Raw genomic sequence first — 22,824 nt, forward strand, 5'->3', positions numbered from 1 at the left:
ACAAATTATACTCCAGCTGCTCCATTTGATGAGACGGTTTTTGTGCCAGTGAATTTAAAAACAGCTCTTAGTGTTGAATCCAAACTGCAGTGTGGCTGATAAGAGGCGCTTTTAAAAAACATCAGCTCATTTCTGCAATTCCCTTTATTCCAAATATTAATATCATGTGTAATAATCTAATTGAGGCAGAGGATGAAAATCAAGGCTGCCCGGTGTGAGAAAATATGGTGGCAGATTATCCGCATTAGGATTCTTACTGGATTTTAACCAGTAAGAAAGGGATTAATGTTCATACAATGTAAAATATAGAAACCTACATGATTAACACAAGTCATTTCTATGTTAAAAATGAGTTGAAATTCCAATTAAAGATACAAAATTAATCACCGAGCTTAGAAGGATAAACAACACAAGGTCACATTTAAGTTCACACATTCCACAGCATTAGAAGCACGTTTTGAGGTTAAACATCTCAATCCGTCTAAAATGAATAGGGTTTTCTAGTCTTATTTTGACAGGTATTTATAGGCCAAGTCATTTTGGAATGCCAATGAGGCATCTTAATGATGTAGTGTGTGTCTGTGTGTTTTTGCTAATGTGCCCTCCACCTCAAATGCATACTGAAAATGACTCTATTACTGTCCAACTCCACTGAAATAGCATGTGCAGATGGGCAGACAGTGCAGCAATCGGTCAAATTCTGTATGAGGGCTGACTGACAACCTGAAGTGTTGGCTTGTGGAAAGTTCTCACTTCAGAAACTTTATTTTGATGGAAAAGAGGGAATTTTAGTTAGAAAACAATGAGGGGTCAAGGTTTGGCTGGCTGAATAAGAATGCTAAAGGATGGCTTTTTCCAGGTATTGAAATCACCATGAAATCAAAATGAACAATTCTTTTTTTAAATGGAATGTTGCAGGATTTATCCATGCACATAATTATGTATATAAAAAAAAGCATGAGCGCTTGTAATCTTTAATCAAAATAACTTCCTCTCCTTCTTGCAACAATATCTTTTCTCTTCTGTGATGACTGGTGTGAATGCGGGTCGGGACAACCTGTCACATTTACATGAGATCACAACACACCATAACAATCCAATCAATTCACGATGGACACAATCAAGCCCCGTACATTTTTCTGTTGTTGTTGTTCGAGAAGCCATTTCACTCTGGCATTTGTCACAATGGGCAAGAAAAGACTCACATCTTCCGTTTCATGCCGACATTATAGGCTGCCTTTCCACTATCGCTGACATTCGCGTACGATTGTCACATTTTGACAATTTATCCTGTTCACACCTGGTATTAATATGTGTATTGGTCGATCTGACCACAAGTAGACGAGGGAAACACATTCCCGTTAACACCTGGTGTATAAATCTGTATCTTTTGTCCACTTTCAACCACTTCTGTCCTGATTTCTTTGAGGGGAGGGTCTATGGGTGGGTAAATGTATGGACATTTTCAGATCTTTCGATCTAATGGATGAAATAAGCTCACACAATTGACATGAACACGATTGGAGAAAAGAGAAAAACACAAGGAGAGCAGCAGCTTTTGTTTCTGCTCTGATAGCCTCAAGACAACGCCTAACACATCTTAGAAATCAGGAACGGTGAGAGAAACGGTGAGACCTGAATGGTCGACCAAAACGCATCTTAATACCAGGTGTAAACAGGGCCTTGTGGCAGTTGGCCAAAACTTTCAAATTGTTTATGAAACAGCCAGTACCTTCTGCTTATTCATCATAGTAAAATAAAATAATAAAATTACAACCAATAGATCTGAAAGAAAAAAAACTAGGTCTTAGGCCTAATCAACCTAAATAATTACCTTGGAGAAAATTATTCATAACCACCCGTTTTACAGGAATAGTGTTTGAAGAATAACATAACCAAACAGCCACCAAATGCGAACCAAATAGCCACCAATACGTCTGAAAGAAACAGCAGCTTTTCTAGGCCTAATCAACGTAAATAATTATCTCTGAGAATTCTTTTATAACCACACATTTTACATAATGTTATTTAAAGAATTTCATTTTAGTGAAAAAATATTGGTAATTCTCACTTTCCATTCAAAGTTTGAATTACAAAGTTTTAAATAGATCACATCCGGTCTGGCAGTCATACAGTCTAGCCACAAATGTTTATACAGTTGTAATGTGTTCGGTTGCTCAAATTGAATCGGAACATTCTCCATATTCAGTGACTTACATTTTAGATTTACAATAATTGCCAAATTTGTTTCGCTACACCAATGCAAACAGTTTCTAAATAAAGCATTAATAGAACTGTTGCACGTTTCAGAGCAACATACAGTGGTGTTTTGATTCCTGAATGAATCAGCAATTTCAGCAATGAATCAGCAATTTGAAATCGCATACTGTTTTGAATAATTACTTCATGGCTACTAAAAAAAGTACGTTCTATATATGAATGTGTGTAGTATGGAAGAAGTAGGTCATCCAGGTACTTTTTGCCTACTCTTTTCTGAATACTGTGAAATTCTGACATTTTTGGACATCTTTTGTCACATACTGTTTTTCACCTACCTGTATAGTAGGGAAGTATGCGCTTTCGGATGCAGCCATTCACTTGCCAACACCTACTGGCGTCTGCTATAACCTGCAGAAAAGTCACAAATTAGAATCCCACAAACTGATGGATTTAATATTAAATTTAAAAACAGGAATTGATTGGTCTGGCAGGAATTGACTGTTGTTTAAAGGATATTTTACTCTTCAATATGGCCGTTATAAAGCCAGTTTTGGCCATTCGGCAGGTGGTTATTATTGGTGGTTTATAAGTCAGGCTGTTGATGCCCTGTGATTTACTCAGTGTAGGAGTTCATTCTGCTGTGTGAAGAAAACCAACCTGCTAAATGTCAAATGTCCTCCTGTTCTAAAGCTGAATTCATCTACATGCAATGCTGCCTGTCTATGTCAGAAGCAAGTGGGATGGGCAAGAAAAACTGCTTTAGAAACTGACAAATGGCCTAATAATTTCTCAAGTTAAAAACTCAGTAACAGAGAAACCTGTGCAACTCTTTACAGCTGACTTACTGTGACATCCAAATTATCGATGTAAGAACAAAGGCCATTATGACTGTGTAGTCACTGACCTGGACAAATCATATTATGTTGTACATCCTTGAGTACTGCATGCTATCTTAGAATGACATACTGATTACTTGCCCTCGGGCTTGAGATCAGAACAAAAAGCACAGGATGATGCTTTTAATATACAACAGCTGCCACAGGAAGAAGCTAGAGAGAACACAAGGAAACATGACAAGGGACATTTTATTCCTAGGTTCACTGAATCAGGTCTTTGCAATGGGAAAGATTGTTTTGTGTAATGGATGAAACACTGAAAGGTATTTTCTTTCTATTGCCGATTCATTTACGGACTATTTTCCCCCAATTTGATTCTGTCACTCTGGTGATCCTGATTGTATTTGTGCCATTTAAATATCATTATATCATCATAAGAATACTTCGGTAACACTTTGCAATAAGGTCTCATGAACATTAGTTAATGCATTGACTAATGAACTAACAATGTGCAATATAGTCATAAAGCATTGATCAACATTTGTCAATGTTAGTTAATAAAAATGTTCATGTTCTTGCTCAGAGTGTAATAACTAATTTTAACAGATACAACTTTGGATCTTAAAAATGTATTATAGGTTAAATGTTGAGATTAACATTAAGATTGTAGTTATATGCTAACAATTGAAACCTTATTGTAGAGTGTTACCAATATTCCTGCTTGTTTGAATAAAAAAGTGAAATATTGTTTCAACATGTCACCTACCTTAGTTTTATTCCCAAACCAAGTTTTTCTTACAGTCGTTTCCATCCAACAATGTCTTGAATGTCTTTGTTTTAGATATATTGCCACTATATTGTGTCATATGAACAAGAAGTCAGTAAATAGAATAATTTAAGTCTTACATAAGACAGTGGCCGTTTCTGGTTTGACATAAATGAAAAATGACCCGCGGTTCAGTAAGGGAGTCAGCTGTGCACTCAGTAACAGCTCTAATGATTTAAGCGAGTGAGTCTGATTCAAATCCCAAACTCATAAGCCAGTTTGAAGCTTTGTGAATCAGGCATTACATGTGCAGACTCATAGCTGTACACTACTAAAATAAGATTTTTTTTTTAATGGGCCACGCCCAAAATGGTTAAACAAACACTAAGCTTTTCATCGTCTTAACCATAAATTATTGCGATGAAAAAGCAAAATGTAAGCGAATGCACTATTTAAAAAGCCAAGACAGAATGATGTTTTTGGCAGAATATGGGAAGTTATGTGTGGAGTGATGAATCACAACGAAACACGAGTTGCATGGTGATGATCCAGAGCTGTGTCTTTACAAATCTGCTGAGAAATAATGATAAATGCATCTCTACCACTGGAAGAGGTGTCATTGTTCGAGGAGCCTTTTTAGCTATTGGTATTGGTGAGCTGCTTCACTGTGAAAAGTAATTTAATGCCTCTTATATAAAGAGGAATGATCGGATGTTATTTTTCAACAAGACAATGCTTTTGCCCAAATTGCAAAGACAACCAAGAAGTGGCTTGAGAACAAGTCCATCAGATTTAAATCCTAAAGTGAATATTCAAATGAACTCAATTGAACTGGGAGACATTTTTCAGCTAGCTCGTGAAGTTTGAAGCCATTACACTGAGTGCAACAACACTTGATTCTTCTTCCTGTAAAAAGGCGTCTGCAAGTTGGGGAAGGATATTCCGTGTTACGTTACTTTATCTACAGTATTAGTGTAATTCTTGCTAATGTCTTGACCAGTGCGATTAAAATGGTTAAGACCATTAAAGACCTAAATATTTTTGTCATTTATGGCTCAGGAGTGTATTACAGTAAAAATGGCAATTATCTGGAGGCACCAATAGCCTATTTTCAAATCTCGCCAGTGGCGACTAGATTTTTAACGACTGCTGCAAATTTTTATTTCAGGCATATTTGTGTGAATTGTAGTTCCATTCTGGTGCCCTATATTCAAATCATAAACCTCTTAAAAATAAACGCTCATTTGTGAAAATAGAGACAACAGACAAAGCATTACATTTTTTTTAATTTAAAGAACAGTACAAAAATACAACCATGTGCGGAATTCAAAATCTAATTCTATTAAACCTGTCAATTATAGAATTAAAACAAAGAAACATACCATAAACTGAATAAGAAATGTTTCAGATTTCTAGGTCACTAATCAAGTAAATTAGCCAACATGTTACAATAAGGTTTCATCTGTTAACATTAGTTACTAACGAACAAACAATAGTCCAACATATATTAATATCTTAATGTTAATTTTAACATTTACTACTACAATAAATCATAGTGTCCATCGACATTAGTTAATGTACTCTAAACGAACATACACAATGAACAAATGTACTTTTATTAACTAACATTAACAAAGGTTAATAAATGCAATAAAAATATACTGCTCATTACTCGTTCATGTTAGTTAACAGTTATACCTTATTGTAGTGTAACTGTAAAATTGCAACATTGATCATGTGAACACCTTTGTACAGTGAAGCAAATGTCCATGCAACTCAAGTGTCCGCTATTAAAGCAAAAGGAGCACAAATAAAATGCTAAATCATTCTGATAATCATGTTCAGTTTTTTTCAGTTCAACTTTTCACTCCAACTGAATGTCTTTTGAACCCCTCTGTGTGGTCATAGCATTAGACATTACATATAAATATTACACGGAAAGATCCAGAGAAAGCTGGAAAACATCCAGTTTAATTTAGCATGAATGACACTGGTGAGGAAGACATGAGGTCTGATTTTTTTCAGATTGAATTTAGACAAGAGCTTGGTCATTTAAAATGTATTTATTGCTGTACGTCTGCCGTTTAAGTTGTTCAGTCACACTCGGTTGCATCCGTCCAAGTGTGAGGTGAGGTCAGCAATTATGTTTTCGGTGATCCACCCACAGTACAAGTGACTCGATGTCCCGGTCAACGCAGCCATGTCTTTCAATAGTTACCATGGAGATCCCCTCTTCCCTCCTCCCAGAGATGGAACAGAGTAATGAGCAGAGAGGAGCAAAGAGTGAACTCATCAAACTGTCATCCAAAATGTTCAGCACTATTAAACTACCATTGTACCCTAGCATTTCCTCACTCCATTAGTATGATGAGGTGATTTAAATGAATTCTCAGACGCATTTGCATGATTAAAGTGTGGAGACAGATGATGTGAGTATCAAAGATCAAAAGTGGCTAATGTATTGCTAATGTATACAGAACGCAAGAACGTTCGTCCCTGTGAAAAAACACAAAAAAAAACCTGAAATCTCTAAATGTACAAATAACGGCTCAGTTTCTATAATGAATGTTGAAGATAAAGACATGACTGCATGATTATTTAACTGGAGGTGGTTTCAAACCAACAATTTCTTCAGGTCTTCATCCATTCCTCTTTTGGTTAATTGATCCAGACTATGGTAGCGATGGATGATATCATCTTCAGTAACTACCACCACTCGCACACCGTGAGTGTCATTCCCCAACTGACAACCCACTGCTGAGCTCACCACCATATCCAGCCCATCATGGCATCCTCCTGCATTTCTGTGGTAGTGACCAGAGAACACAGCTTTCACCCCTGAAATGAGACACAGGTTGATATCACTAACAAATGACATCATTTGAAAATCATTCCCCAGTGAAATCACACACAATAGTCAATTCATGATCACATTAGTCTCGGCTTCGCACCTACAGATGCCCACAGTCCATTTGATGACGACTGATGCATATTGTTTACAAAAATGGAGGGTACTTTCTCAATTCGGCAAGCTCTAATCTGATTGGCTGACTCGTTACAACTTCCTGTCGCTCGAACAGTAGAGCATGGCAGTAGCAACTCTAGTGTCAAGCCAAGGGTTCAACTCCCAATAAATGCATCAACTGATTTAAAAACTTTATTTGAATCCAAATGGAAGTCTCTTTAGATGTATAAATCCATTGAAATCAAGGTGTGTTTACCAGGTTGATTCAAGCTGTTTTTAGGGATTAAATAAATAGCTGGATTTGGCAACGTTTGCAAGGTTAGTTAGATCACTGAAAGAACTTCTTCCAGTTTTGAGAGTTTTGTTTGAGGTGCTTCAGTGAACTAGTACGTTTACACGACAACAATGTACAAAAAAACTGAAACGTTTTTTTTTTTTGAACACATGACAACATTGACAAAACGATCCCTGTTAACATGAATCATCAAAAATGACTAAAAACGCTGTATTGTGCTTGCCAGGCCAGTAGCTGGTGATGTCACTTTGTAAAGAAAGAAATGTGCCTGCACACATATGCATTCTTTTACTACAGAGCACTCGCGCCAAACACGCATGACTGTAGACTAAACACAAAATACGCATGTGCATGACGTCTGTGTTTTTACAAATTTGCGTTTTTGTAGTTTACACGGAGTTGATAGCGGTATCGTTTTCAAAAACTTGCACTATGAAAACCGTTTTCCAAAGTTTTCCTTTTCAGGCCCCCAAAATGCTGTTTTCTGTTTTTAGTTGAAAGCAGTGTTGTGTAAACGGCCCCAAGATGTACATTAGCAGAACTTTTCACTTTATTTTCAGAGTACTTATTACTTTTGGAAAGGTAGAAATGCTTTTTACAGAGTCCATACACATTTTCTGCTGCTTGTCAAAAATATTTTTTTTAATTGCACACATCTAACATATCTTTTTTTTTAAATTACACATATATACAATATCGTTTAATGTGACCACTGCTAAATGGTGCGTACTGGAAAAGTTTGAGACCATTAAGAAATTAATAATTTAATTCAGCAAGAATGCATCAAATCAATAAAGTGACAGTAAAACATTTATAATGTTACGAAAGATTTATATTTCAAATAAATGCTGTTCATTTGAGCTTAGTAAAATCCTGAAAAAAACATCAGTTTCCACAAATATATTAAATCGGCACCACAGTTTTCAACATTGATAATAATAATAAATAAAACAATCTTGAGCACCAAATCAACATATTAGAATGATTTCTGAAGGATCATGAGACACTGAAGACTGGAGTAATGATGCTGAAAAATCAGCTTTGTCATGACAGGGATAATTATTAATATATACTACAATATTATATTATAATTTCATTATATATGTTATCTAGGAATATATATATATATATAATACTTTAAATTAATAACATTTCACAGACTGTTTTTCTGTATCAGCTATGTTGAGCATAAGACACTTTTTTCAAACATATTTTGAAAAATCTACAAACTTTTGAACGGTATATACACATCCTTCAGATGGTCTCTTCCAGTCTAAGCAGTCTGTTTCTTGGCCAGTATGAGCTGGAACGTGGACCACATTTATACTGAAGGGGTGGATTCTGGAATCCACTGCTGCTTCAATGTATATCTAATGAGTGATTATAATCAAGGTATTAATCAAAATTTTTACTTGTAAATATTAAATGAGTCGATTGACTTCTCTAGGCTAATGAGATTTTACTTTGTTATAGAAGTTACCAGAGTGATTACTGAAATGTTCCTTTCATGTATTCTCTAATGTCTGTATTTGCGGGTCTAGTCCATGCAAGACAGTGCTTGCTCATTTAGCCCGGCTTCCGGAAATGAAATATGGACTCGTTTTGTTGAGAAAGGTCTTCAACATGTGTTATAACATATACAGTATATGTTCTTCTAGGGTACCATGATGACTATAGGTCACAAGGGTCATTGGAACCAATAGTTTGACCATTTCTTAGCTAAAGTCTTTACTTTACTGTTAGATTAAAGTGTCCTCTCATTGCGTCTGCAACATGGCATCATGACTTTGCGTAAACATACACGCCACTTTCAAGTCAAGTGGCGTGTTATCTATACGCATTTTGAGCTATCCGCGTGTATGTACACGCCGTTAAATGTCCTAGGGAAACGAAGCAAAATGTAGATCTACATCTGGGGAGCGATATTTTTTTTCCTAGGATGGTAGGGGAAGACTCATAAATGGTATTAACCCCAGTGACGGGTAGGTTTAGGGACGGGGTTTGGGTAGGTCATATATTTATATATACAGTAATGTAACGTTAAGTCAACGGCGTTGATAAACACGCTGAAAAGCGATTATGTGTGTTGATAGCACGCCAAAAAAGGAAATACAAAATGGCGTGTCATACATACGCCATTTCATGAGATCAGTCTGCTCATTGAGAGAAAGAACGTATTATCTTGATGTTTTGAGAAGACTCTCCCGTTTATCATTAGAGCCTGGCTAAATCCAACCTTGAAGAAGCTGTGTGTCGGTGTCTGTGTTAGTATTCTTGGTTACAGGTTAAGGAACAAGTGACATTATTGGAGATGGACTAACTTGTTTTCTTCGACATGCTGGCACCTAGAGAGAGGGTCTTGTGACCTCGGAGGATCACTGGTACCTAACTCAGGGTCCTGGTGGCAGTCTTACAGACTATGGAGATGTGCTACGGCCCATCAGTCCATGTGTGGAAAATTACTATGTTTATCTATTTCTTAGCCAATCAGAATCATTCAACCTGAAGTAATGACGTAGCTTAGACCTTGGTGAAGGGTATAATTGCTGTGATCTTTGTAACTGTTAGCGGGGCGGCCTACGAACTCCTTGTGAGTCTTGAAGCTGACTTCTGCCTGATGAAACTACAAACTATCTTCAGTAAAACTTTTCTTCAATTGACTACACTCTTGACCCCGGGTCTTCATTCATCATATCTGGTTCTTTGACTGTAAATCCGCTTACAATACACAAGACGCTGATCAAACCAACATGAGGCCATGAGCTCAACACTGCAACTGAATCAACTGAATTTCCTGTCTGATTGACCGTGTCTCCATGCTGATAGACTGAAAATCCATATCGGCATGGTGGGGGCCGCTTTAGATTCAGTTTCCCCGTTGATCTGCATAACCATTGTGAAGCTTCTCATGCAGCAGTGGCCGAGGCTCTGCCATTCAGGAATTTAAAGAAATGAACCGAATGCAGAATCACTATAGTTCATCAAACAAGTCACCCAGAGGGAAAGGCACAAATAAGCTCTCTCTATTGTGAAGGAAGTGAGATTGGAGGTGGCTCTTCCACAGTTCAGCCGAGGGTTCATTTCTGAAGAGAATTTTGAAAAGGTGGTACCCCCATACTGAGGTAATGGATGCATTTGGAAGCAGGAAACAAAATCTCGCATGAATTTTTCATTCAGACAGAGCAAAGGTGCCAAAAATATGGAAGTAAAATAATCCCAAATGTTTTTGAAACAAAAAGCCTGTTGAATTGCACTACTTGAAAAAAATATGCATTGCATTAACCCTGCTTGTATTTTAATGCATTGTATTTTTAGGGCTTGTATTTTTATAGGCTGAAATTTAGCATGGTTGAATATTTAAGCTGTGAATATTTCAAATCAAAACATTTCAAACACATTTTCATTAGTAAAATTTCAATAATCCATATTCACCTTTCATATTTCACTTCCAAAATATTCAAACTGATTAAAAATACAACCTATAATATTCAACAGGCGGTTTTCGGTCCATTTTATTTCGCTTTGCAAATTCGCTTCCACAAATTCAGTGGTTCTAATTCGACAGTAAATTCAACGTTGACATCCAGGAGCTGCAGGAAAAGTAGTAGATTACCGAGCATAATCTCCATCTGCTGTCAGTCGACCACACCAGCAGGGGGTGCAAGCGCGTGTTGTTGAGAAGACCAGAGCAACAGTTAGACTAGAGCAAGCCATTCATTCATAAAAACTCAGCATGCATTACGTTTTTTGTGACGATTATCTGGGTCAGTATATATGCGGAAAAGATGATATCTAAAGGCACAAAAGCTGTTTTTATGTTTCATTCATTGTTACTTTCCCTGTGTAGCCTTATGTTATCAGCCTTTTCTACAGTGAACGGGATTATAATCTGTTTCCCTCAATACATCATCATACTCAAAGATTCCCCGAATTCCGTCAGGACTTAAGCGCTTAAAGGGATACTCCACCAGTTTTTCTTATTAAACTTATTAAACTATGTTATTCCCTTAACTAAGACGAGTTGATACATACCTCTCTCGTCTCAGTGCGTGCACTATATCGCTCTGTATTGCCGCAAAACTATGTTAGCACTTAGCTTAGCCCATGCATTAAATATGGGCCAAGCAGAGAAGCGACCAAACACTTCCACGTTTTCCCTATGTAAACACAGTTACTCGAGTAGTGTAACTTGACCTGGGCTGGTGACACAAAATAAACCGTTGCGCTTTTCTAAGCGTTTAAAATTGATGACTATATTGTATGGCGGAATACCATAACAAGTGCTTTTGAGCACTTCGACTCGCAATAATATCTTCACTCGTGAAAAGTCCCGGCTCCCGCTTCCTCTCCCCCTCCCTCTCATTTCCGTCATTACAACCAACGTGACATGCGCCGGTAGTAGTAGTTTGAGCGGAGTTGACGAAGTAACAGGTTGTTGGAAGCTAGTTTGTATACAATCATGGTTAAAACGTGCATCGTAAAGGGTTGTGAAAATAAGGAGAATGTACATAGTGCTGTCATTTTTCACCGAATTCCAACACACCACATACAGCGGAGAGCTTGGTTAGCTGCTTTCGGGAAAGCTCCGGTCTGTTCTGGATCATATCTTTCCCTCTCCCGGTCCATAAGAGCTAATTCCTCCTCTGTGTACTCGGGTTCAAACAGATATGGCTCTGGGTCTTCTACAAAGAAGTCATAATCATCTACAAAGTCCGCCATTGCAAATGATCTGCAGTTTGCTAATAGCACAGCACAGGTAGTAAAAGTCACGTTGGTTGTATTGACGGAAATGTCAGAGGGAGGGGGAGAGGAAGCGGGAGCCGGGACTTTTCACGAGTGAAGATATTATTGCGCCAAGTCGAAGTGCTCAAAAGCACTTGTTATGGTATTCCGCCATACAATATAGTCATCAATTTTAAACGCTTAGAAAAGCGCAACGGTTTATTTTGTGTCACCAGCCCAGGTCAAGTTACACTACTCGAGTAACTGTGTTTACATAGGGAAAACGTGGAAGTGTTTGGTCGCTTCTCTGCTTGGCCCATATTTAATGCATGGGCTAAGCTAAGTGCTAACATAGTTTTGCGGCAATACAGAGCGATATAGTGCACGCACTGAGACGAGAGAGGTATGTATCAACTCGTCTTAGTTAAGGGAATAACATAGTTTAATAAGAAAAACTGGTGGAGTATCCCTTTAACGTAGCTTAATGGACTACAGTACAGTGATATAAAAGACCAAACTCGCACCTTATTTGGAAAGTATGTATTGTACATATACTGCATTAGATTAAACTGGGAAGTAGCACTTTCATATTGTTGTTCTATATTGTTAGCTTAACTAGTCGCTTTGGATAAAAGTGCCAGCTAAAAGACTAAATGTAAAATTGGGTTGACATTCGCACATTTAGGGACCGTCTCTAAAGTAACAAGTCCTATAGGCCTAAACGTTTCTAACTTCAATAGCAAACTTCAATCTATTTGAATAAATTGCGCATTATGCCTGAGCCTGACACCTACACGAACACTTTACAGTTGGTTTTATGACTGTAAGTCGTTCTTTTCAAATGGTATTTAAGTTAGAAACGTGTATACCAATGTCGTATGTAACTTTAGAGACGGTCCCTAAATGTGCGAATGTCCAATGTCAAACCAAATTTATGCCAGTATATCACTGGGAAACGCTCAGCATTAAACTTTGCGCGTTAAATTCATATTCTGAGTCCATCTGCTAGCCTGCGAGTTTGGTCTTTTATGTCCATTAAGTTACGTTAAGCGTTTTATATGTCCAGCAGGGGAATCCTGACATATTGAGGGAAACCAAACCCTAGTACTGCATGCAGCACATCGCTGCAATATAAGGTGAAGGCAACTAAAAAACCAAGAGAAATATGTCAAATGTAACACTGGATCTGTATATCCGCATCGGGGGAATAACATTATCGTTCATGGTAGAGAAAGATGCATGTAGGCTACACAGGAAAAGTAATCGTGAACACACTGAATTTCACATAAAACAGACGTCATAATAATCACAAATACACTTACATTTTTGTAAATAAGTTTTTATGAATGAATGGCTTGCACTAACTGTTGCTCTGGTCTTCGTCAACAACACGCGCTTGCACCCCCTGCTGGTGTGGTCGACTAACAGCAGATGGAGATTATGCTCGGTAATCTACTACTTTTCCTGCAGCTCCTGGATGTCAATGTTGAATTTACTGTCGAATTTGAACCACTGAATTTGTGGAAGCGAATTTGCAAAGCGAAATAAAATGGACCGAAAACCGCCTGTTGAATATTTTAGGTTGTATTTTTAATCAGTTTGAATATTTGGGAAATGAAATATGAAAGGTGAATATGGATTATTGAAATTTTACTAATGAAAATGTGTTTGAAATGTTTTGATTTGAAATATTCACTGCTTAAATATTTAACCATGCTAAATTTCAGCCTATAAAAATGCAAGCCCTAAAAATACAATGCATTAAAATACAAGCAGGGTTAATGCAATGCATATTTTTTTCAAGTAGTACAATTCAACAGGCTTTTTGTTTCAAAAACATTTGGGATTATTTTACTTCCATAGAAAAACCACAGGGATGATGGTAAGACAGGAGATGGAACGCCAAAATACATAAAAGAAGAAGAAAGGAGAAACTGATTATGGCAGGAACACAATGTTGAGAGGTATAATTACAGATTGTTGCTTCCTGTCAAGAGTTCATCTAAATTTCACTAGTTGTTCTTGTTCCACATGCACATGATCGCTATCTGCATGCTCTGTTGGACAGAGAGGAACACTGCTAATGAAACCAAACAAACAACACAACTACCTTGACACTTAAAGACTTACACAATGCAGCATATAAAGCAGACACCTTTTCAAAAACAATTCAAACAACGGGAACAAAACATTAGGATGAATTATAATTGCATGTAAATGACTTCAATAGGAAGATTTTGCACATTTCAAGCATCTTTCACATATTATAACCTCTAATCCACTTGATGGAAGCAAGCAACAGAAACATGATGGACAAAAAAAGAGAGTCCAATTATCTGGGGAAGTCAGATGTGAAACTGAGGAGGGGGAAGAAAAATCAAAGCACTTCTAAAACAAGTCATTTACTCTAAGGACATCCTCTCTACTTCACTACCAGATAGAATAATTAGACATGCAATACTGTTAATGACTGCACACATCTACTGTAACTACACATCAACCTAAACCTGCTACAAAATAATGGGCACTTTACACAAATCTTGGCGGAATAGATCTGCTACGCTGCTACTGCAGATTGCTACTGCCAATACATTCACAAAAGGGGCTTTCGCACCGGAGGAACCTTTTCATAGTTCCTAGAACTATTGGCGGAAGTTCCCGGATGTTGGCGTGTTCGCACCGCAGGAACTAGGAACTATTTTAGTTCAAGGAACTTTTTTTGGAGGAACTTATTTAGCTCCTACTTCAGAGTAGGGTCTAAACCAGCGCTGTAGGAACTATCCGTGACGTTAGTATACGCTGATTGGCTGAAACCACGCGAAACATCAGCACCCACCATTTAAAAAAAAGGCTGTGTACACACACAGATTATAGCCTATATATTTACTCCAGAAACTAACTCTACGGACATGGAACAGTGATAGATGGACCTCTTAACCTTTACGCGGAGGAGAAAATCCAACGTAGCTTTGAGGGCACCAAGAGAAACATGATTATGTATTTCTGTTCAGCTAGCAACACTGGACATCAACCATACGGCATACACTATACCTTTTCATATACTGTCTTTCTATGTATAACAGTTCTATCTAATAACGTATTAGACAGGACTGTTAGACAGATCGTAAACTAATGAATACTGAGAATGGGAGCACTGTGTGGCTCAGGCTGTGGCGTACTCAGCGCCGTCAAAATAAAGGTCCGCCGCGCCGTCAAAATAAAAGTCACAACAACAAGCGTGGCTTACGTCACTTCAGAGTTTCTACTGGCAGTGCGAATGCAATCAGAAAACGTTCCTAGGGGAACCACCCTGGTGGCTATAGTTCCTAGAACTATCCGGTGCGAACGCCCCTAAACACGCTGCTGCTGCACATATAACAAACATGGAACAACCCCCGTAGCTGATCTATACAGGTGGAGCTGGGGAAGGTGGAGGGTGTCTGAAAGTGTGCTGCAACTGCTGACAGCAAACAATGCCAAGTATTTGAATGTTAAGCAGCAAGCTCATTGGCTGCTGTTGCCACGGCAACCAATCAGCTGTGCTATGTAGATAACAATGTTCGGGGGATCAAATAATGAGGGATTATATTATAGTACAATGTATTCATAATGCTTTGTCTGTAAATAATGGTTTTATATGGATATAAATTTACTCACGTGCAACAGCGAGTGGGCATTGATACTGTTTCCTATGCAATGATGTTAACCACTCATAACAGTGGCCGTTTACTGACGAGCCTTAAAGGAGCTGGCCCTTTAAAATGGATCATTTCAGACAGAGTGAGGGTTGAAAATAATAATTTTCTGCATATATATTTGGATATATTAGGATGTTTGCGTTTAATCTTATACTATATAATTATATTATATTTTTTTCCTATTTATTTCATATCTGGTTTGCAATTTTTGCAACCTTAATACCAAAATTTGGGACATGGCTAAATAGTTTAAAAACCTGAATTGTGCAATAAATGCTGATAGAAATGACAGAATAAACATTAAATAGACACAATTTATAAAATAAATAAAGAACAATAATTCTTACAAAGGAGGACCTTTTAGCTTATTATGTTGGTACAGATGGATCCTTGAGTAATATTGATTTACCCAAGGATGCAATAATGTGTAGCGATGTTAACTGTAAAGATGTAAATCATGGGAGGGATATCTGCTCTATGTATAATGATATGGTAAATGTTTTGTATGATTGTAGTAATCCATATTTTAAACATGAGAGTAAGGTGAATAATATTAAACCTGGTTGGAGCGAGTATGTGGCAGAGTACCATGCTGAAGCCCGGGAAGCCTCCAAATTATGGGTTATGGCAGGCAGACCCAGACAAGGACCGGAGCTTGAGTATAAGAAACTTGCTAATGCTAGATATAAGTATGATATTCGCTTTATTTGTAAAAATGAGCAAACCCTGAGGGCTGATTCAATGGCCATGAAGTTATTAAATAATAATATTGCTGACTTTTGGAAAGAAGTGAGAACTTCTAATAATTGCAGGATATCTCTTCCATGTCATCTAGATGGAGTTTCTGGAGCAGATAATATTGCAGAGTTGTAGATACAGCATTATTGTGATCTTTTTAATTGTGTGCAAAATGAATTATATAATGTTGACTACATTGAAGGTAATGATACAATAATGACTATAACACATGAGGTGTACCAAGCTATAAGAAAATTGCCTGATAACAAATCTTTTAGTTCTTTGTTTTTCTGGTTTTATGATTCATGGTGTTTTACCAGATTCAATGTTGTCTGTTTTGTTAGTACCAGTTATTAAGGACAAAGCTGGTATGGTGGGGAGTTTAGATAATCACAGGCCCATTACGGTAGCCAGTATTTTGTCTAAAGTTATGGAGAAGATTGTGCTGGATAGGATAAATTTCATGTTTATAAAAATAGCTATATTTTCATGGTAGCCTATTTTATATTGCACAGTGTTTCAAACACATAGTTCTTACAACAAGAAAAACATGATTTTTGCTTTTAATGGCGCTATAATAGGTGGTCTATTTCCACGATCATCTTGAGGTTTTAAAATAAACAGTTTTGTCCTCTGTTCAGATAATCATACTTGTCTGTGTCTCTCTGTTTGGGCATTGTTTTGCTTTGTATGCCTAAAAAAATGTGTGCACGCTTCCAGTCGCTTCTTTTCTCGGCTGTGATTTTTGGCTGTGAACATTTCAGTGTGTCCATACTCCCACCAGTCCTGTAATCATGCTGATTAATAAGCTGTGATCGCTTAACAACAAACAGTGCTGTTATGGATTTCGTTGTGGAGATCTGATGTAAAGTCACTTTCTACATGTTTATAAGAAGATGTCCATCTAAAGATGATCAAAAAGTGTCATCCCTCTGGGATTCTACACCAATGCCAACAGCAGTACTATGAACAAAGCCCCCTTCTGTACTGTTTATACAGTACATTCCCTTGAATTTTTTCCACTGCTCTCAGCGACTTATTTCCATCTCATGAATTGCATCATTTCCTTTCTTGAAGATACATTTGAGAAAATCCCATTTATCTGCCTGTTAATTAATGGGCTCATTACTGCAAGAATAGTAGTATCTAGGGATCAACATGCCTTTTGGCTGAGAGAGGTGAAATTTGCTGAGAATGTGAGAGAATAGTACGTACTAAAAATAAACATTCACATAAAATAAGCCAGTAATCTAGTCCAATAAGGAAGTATGATGCCGTTCTGCGTTCAGTTCTCTAGAGACACACTAAACACGCTTCTAGAAGTCTCTATTCCCAGCCACAGAACTAACGGATCTCCCAGATATGGATGATATGTAAATCCTCAAGTCTTTTCTATTCAAACTACTCAGACAGCATTAACGGTTTAGTTTGAGGGTTGTGTGTGTGTGTGTGTGTGTGTGTGTGTTACTGCCTGTTTGTGCGTCCTGTCATTAGGCCACTGGGATACATTATTCACAAAACTCTGCCAGAAATAATTTGCATGACAGAAGGAAGTACAAAATGATTTTGTGCAGGGAGAACATTGCTTATGCCGGTCATATATCACACCCATTTATCACTGTAGATCCTTTAAATGAGGGACAGAGTTTTGTGTGTAAGTGTAATTATGATTTAATCGAAATATGCATGAAAGGCGACTGGCATAGTGCTTAGCAATTTCAATCATGCTGATTCCTGTACACAGCAGAGCTGTTTCACATCGGGGAAAACATATTTAAAAAGGATTGGTCACTGGATGTTTGTGTGGTTTTGTTATTTTATCGCTATCGATCGATGTTGGATATTTAAAGGGGTCATGACATGGATTTTTTTTATCTATTAATATGTTCCTTGAGGTTCACTTATAATGCTAATAAAGTTTTTTGCACAAAAAACTAAAACAAATATATATAAAATGTTTCTTTGCAAACTCTGCATTACACTGTGCCTCGTTTACAAACAAAATCCTCTGAACAAATATATAATCATACAACGTGATCCAGGACACCATTAAAATAAAACATCCATGAGATCCCATTTAAGTATGTACCCCAAACGAGCGGTTTAAACTGGACGCGACAAAGCGAAAGTTGTTGTTCAGTTGTCGACAGACTCAAGTGCGTGGAATACGTCAGAAACTGAACGCACATCTGTATACCGTACGTTCCAGTGTAGACAGCGTTAGTGATTATAATAGGTTCTATTTGCTTTTGATGCAACGTGACACTCGCATCCGGTGTAAGTGTAAGCCGTTAAAGGGTTAGTTTACCCAAAACTGAAAATTATCCCATAATTTACCCATGGGTCTGTAGCCATATGACTTTCTTCTTTCAGCCAAACACGATTGGAGTTATATTAAAAATACCCTGGCTCTTCCAAGCTTTATAGTGGGAGAGAATGAATAAACGAGCCTATGGAGCTGAGATAGAGGGACATTTCATGGAGGTGGACCCACGATGTATGTGGCAAGGGTTCAATTCTATCACCGCTTGGAAACCTAAAGGAGGATCCATCACTAATGTTGATCCATCCTTGCCAAATGAACTAAATGAGTTTTTCTACTTGTAATGAGCAGAGTTTCACCATCATTCAGGAGGACGTTCAGAGGATCTTGTCCAGGACGAAGGTTAGGAAGGCACCTGGACCGGACTGTATTCCCCCTCGTGTCCTTAAACTGTGCTCCGAGCAACTTAGTCCTGTTCTGACTGATCTTTTCAACATGTCACTTGTGAAGTGCACTGTTCCAGTTAGCTTTAAAAGTTCAATTACAATTCCAGTGCCCAAGAAGACACCTGTGACGAGTCTGAATGACTATCAGCCAGTGCCCCTCACATCTGTCCTGATGAAAACCTTTGAGCGATTGGTGTTGGACTTTATCAAAGATCAAATCCCTGTGTCTGTGGACCCACTACAATTTGCATAGGAAAAACAGAAGTGTTGAGGATGCCATTTCCTTTGCTTTGAACTCTGTCTACAAGCATCTAGATGTACATAAATCATATGCTAGAATGCTATTTATAGACTACAGTTCAGCTTTTAATTCAATGGTCCCAACAAAGCTATCTCACAAATTGAAATGTCTTGGACTCGATGATGCCATTTGTAAATGGATTTTTAATTTCCTTACTTGTCGACCACAAAGGGTCAAAATCAATGGTTGTATTTCAGATGAGCTATGTTAGCACTGGTTCATCGCAGTGGTGTATCTTGAGCCCCCTACTGTTCACACTGTATACTCATGACCTTGAAGCATCCAATGCTAATAATGTGATAATCAAATATGCCGATGATATAACTATCATTGGGCTGATCAGTTCAAGCGATGAATCGCATTATCGCGAGGTGAAGAATGTTGTTCAATGGAGTAAAAAAAACAACAACTTGCTTTTGAACACTTCAAAAAACGTGTGAACTTGTTATTGATTTTTGTCACAATAGGAATCAGGTGCCTATTACTATCCATGATTCTGATGTGCAGATTATTGAGAAATGTAAATTTTTTGGGTGTGACTCTTTCTCATGACTTGAACTGGAGCTCTAATACGACTAACATTGCTAAGAAAGCGAGACAGCGCCTCTTCTTTTTACGTAGGCTTCGAGAGTCCACTCAAAATACTAAGATTCTTCTGAACTTTTACTATTGTGTAATTGAGAGTGTCCTAACCAGTTGTATTACTGTGTGGTTTGGTAATCTCACCCTGAAAGAAAAGGCGGCTTTGAACAAAGTGGTTCGCTCAGCCAGCAGGACCATTGGCTGCACTTTGTGACGCTCCTGGAGGTCACATATAAAGCTAGACTCTTGAATCGAGCTTTAAAACTTGTCAATGATGCTTCAGGCCATCCTGCAGGGGCCTTTTTTGGGATGCTTCCCTCAAGGAGAAGGTATCGCTCTGTGAAATGTTTTACTGATCGCCATTTAAACAGTTTCTTTCCCCAAGCTGTGATCACTTTAAACAAAGCACTTTAAATTAGGCACTTTAATTTAAGTTTATGTATGGATTTTATTGTACAGCGTTTTACTATTGAGGTTTTATGTGGCACTTGCTTGTCTGTTTTATGTTATGTCCTCTTATATGTTGACATTGCACTTTGAGCTTCTTGCACATTTTTTTCCAATGTGGTTTTAGACTGCAAATGGCTAATAAAGTGAATCTGAATCTGAATGGTACCTTAGATTTTGAAGCCCAAAAAAGTGCATCCATCTGGTAATGGCCGCCCGCGTGTTCACAAGATGTATGACATAGGCGTATGATGTTCGTCACTTCTCACCAAAGCTTGCGCTCCACCTATATCATACGCCGGAACTCGACTCTCTCGTGAACGTGCAGATGGCCATTACCAGAAACCAGTGATTATAGTTGTTTTTTGTCCCAGTGTGTACTGGATCCATGCATTATATCTTATATATATATTTTATTTAAAGCTTTTCACATTTTTACAGAACAACCCCCCACCCCATGCCAGCATATAAGTAACAAGTAAATAAATAATTATAATAAAAAATAAATAAATAAACAATAATGATAAATGCCTATATATACATATGTTTAAGTACATACACACACCTAAACATACAATATCCATACATACATATATATATATATATATATATATATATATACAGATACACCTTCCAAACCTCTACATACATATATATTAAAAGTAAAATGTTTAGAATAAAATACCAATACCAATGATTACCCAATTATGGAAAGAAAGTGAGTTATTGCACCCTGCAAGACGCTATATAATCTACAGTACCACACCTCTTAGAACATATGTCCAATATGTTAAATTCCATGATCCCCTTCCAGAAATTCTATAAAGGACTTCCGAATCTGTAAAAATTTCTTCGGTTTACCAGCAATTTCATATCCGATCTGTTCCATATGTAGCACACTGCTAACCTCTGCAAGCCACATCTCAAATTTAGGAACAAACTCTTTGTTCCACGTCAACAAAATTGCTTTCTTCGCTATTGTCATCCCATATTGTATCGTCTGAATTTGATTAAGGTTATAGGTCACTAAAGAAGGGGCCCAGCCTAATATTGCAACACTGGGATCATGAGGAAAATCAGTCTTAAATACCTTTGAATAAAAACAAAAGACCTCAGACCAGAATTTACATATTTTTGGGCAGAACAAGAATAGATGAGCCAATGTGCCCTCATTGGACTTGCATTTAATACACAAAGGTGAGACAGAGGGATATATAGAATGTAATATTGTACGAGAGTAGTGCAATCTATGCACCGCTTTGTATTTTATCAGTTGAAAATTAGAACTGATGGAGCAAGACCTAATACCCCGGAGGGCCTCGGCCCAGGAGTCTTCTGAAATATCTATACCCAAGTCTTTTTCCCAGGACATCTTTAAATATTGTGTATTAGGAGCTCTAGAGTCATTTAAGCATTCAACAAATTTAGAAACCAGACCCTTCATGTCAAGTTCAGAGGTCATACAATAATTAAGATGCTCAGGGGGTTTATAGGTTTCAAAATTAGGTATAATACTTTTAACATAGCTTCGTACTTGAAAAATTCTTCTGCTGAACACAAAGGAAGATATTTTGAAGAACTATTGGAACCAAACGGTTGTTTGGCACCATTGACTTCCATAGTAGAAAAAAAAAATACTATGGAAGTCAATGGTGCCAAAGTTCCAATCGTTCTTCAAAATGTCTTCCTTTGTGTTCAGCAGAAGAAAGAAACTCATACAGGTTTGCAACAACTCGAGGGTGAGTAAATGATGACAGAATTTTCATTTTTGGGTGGAGTATCCCTTTAAAGACGTTTCTAAGCTGATACCACACCTTGAGAGAATTTACAACGATGGGGTTACATTTCTTAAACGTTCTAATAGGTTTATTTTCTGCAAAGAGTAAAGCAGGGAGGGAGGAATCCTGAATATCCCGCTAAATAACGAGCCATGCAGGAATGATGGTAGTAGTCAACACATCGGGATATGCACTACGCCAACACATTAAGGCCCTTAAGTTGGCTGCCCAATAGTAGTGTTGAAAACAGGGAAGGCCTAAACCTTCTACATCTTTCGTTTTACAGATATGAGCCAGTGATTATAGTTTATAAAGTTATAAACATGGATTTATTTTTTTACAAAAACGCATTGATTCACTTCAGAAGGTCTTTATTAACCCCCTGGAACCGTGTGGATTACTTTTATGACGGATGGATGTGCTTTTTTGGGCTTCAAAATCTAAGGTGCCATTCACACCCATTATAAAGCTTGGATGCCAGGATATTTTTTAATATAACTTTAATATAATATAAAAGAAGAAAGTCATATACACCTAGGATGGCTTGAGGGTGCGTAAATCATGGGATAATTTTCATTTTTGTGTGAACTAACCCTTTAAGTAACGACTGAACACCAGTGGTGCGATAATGTATAATTATTTGTTTATGTCTTGCACTGGAGGCAGTCATATGCATGTGTATTTGCCCATGTGACGTCACAGATTACCCGCAAAAATATAGTTTTTGGAGCTTGATTAAATCAATTCTTTGTTTAAAATGAGAACGT

General features: G+C 37.5%; 1 protein-coding gene across 1 annotated transcript in view; it reads right to left on the reverse strand.

Moving 5' to 3' along the window:
• Window positions 1-5,866: 5,866 nt before the first annotated feature.
• cpped1 (calcineurin-like phosphoesterase domain containing 1) overlaps window positions 5,867-22,824 on the reverse strand; it is a 39,494-nt gene continuing 22,536 nt past the window's right edge. Inside the window, exon 4 of the mRNA XM_056255416.1 lies at window positions 5,867-6,660. Within this exon, the coding sequence (XP_056111391.1) occupies window positions 6,437-6,660 (224 nt within the window). The 3' untranslated portion in view covers window positions 5,867-6,436. The remainder of the gene's footprint in view (window positions 6,661-22,824) is intronic.

The sequence above is a fragment of the Rhinichthys klamathensis genome, unplaced genomic scaffold, assembly GCF_029890125.1.
Source record: "Rhinichthys klamathensis goyatoka isolate OS25496 unplaced genomic scaffold, OSU_Roscu_1.1 h1tg000121l_1, whole genome shotgun sequence".
In the NCBI taxonomy this organism is placed as follows: domain Eukaryota; kingdom Metazoa; phylum Chordata; class Actinopteri; order Cypriniformes; family Leuciscidae; genus Rhinichthys; species Rhinichthys klamathensis.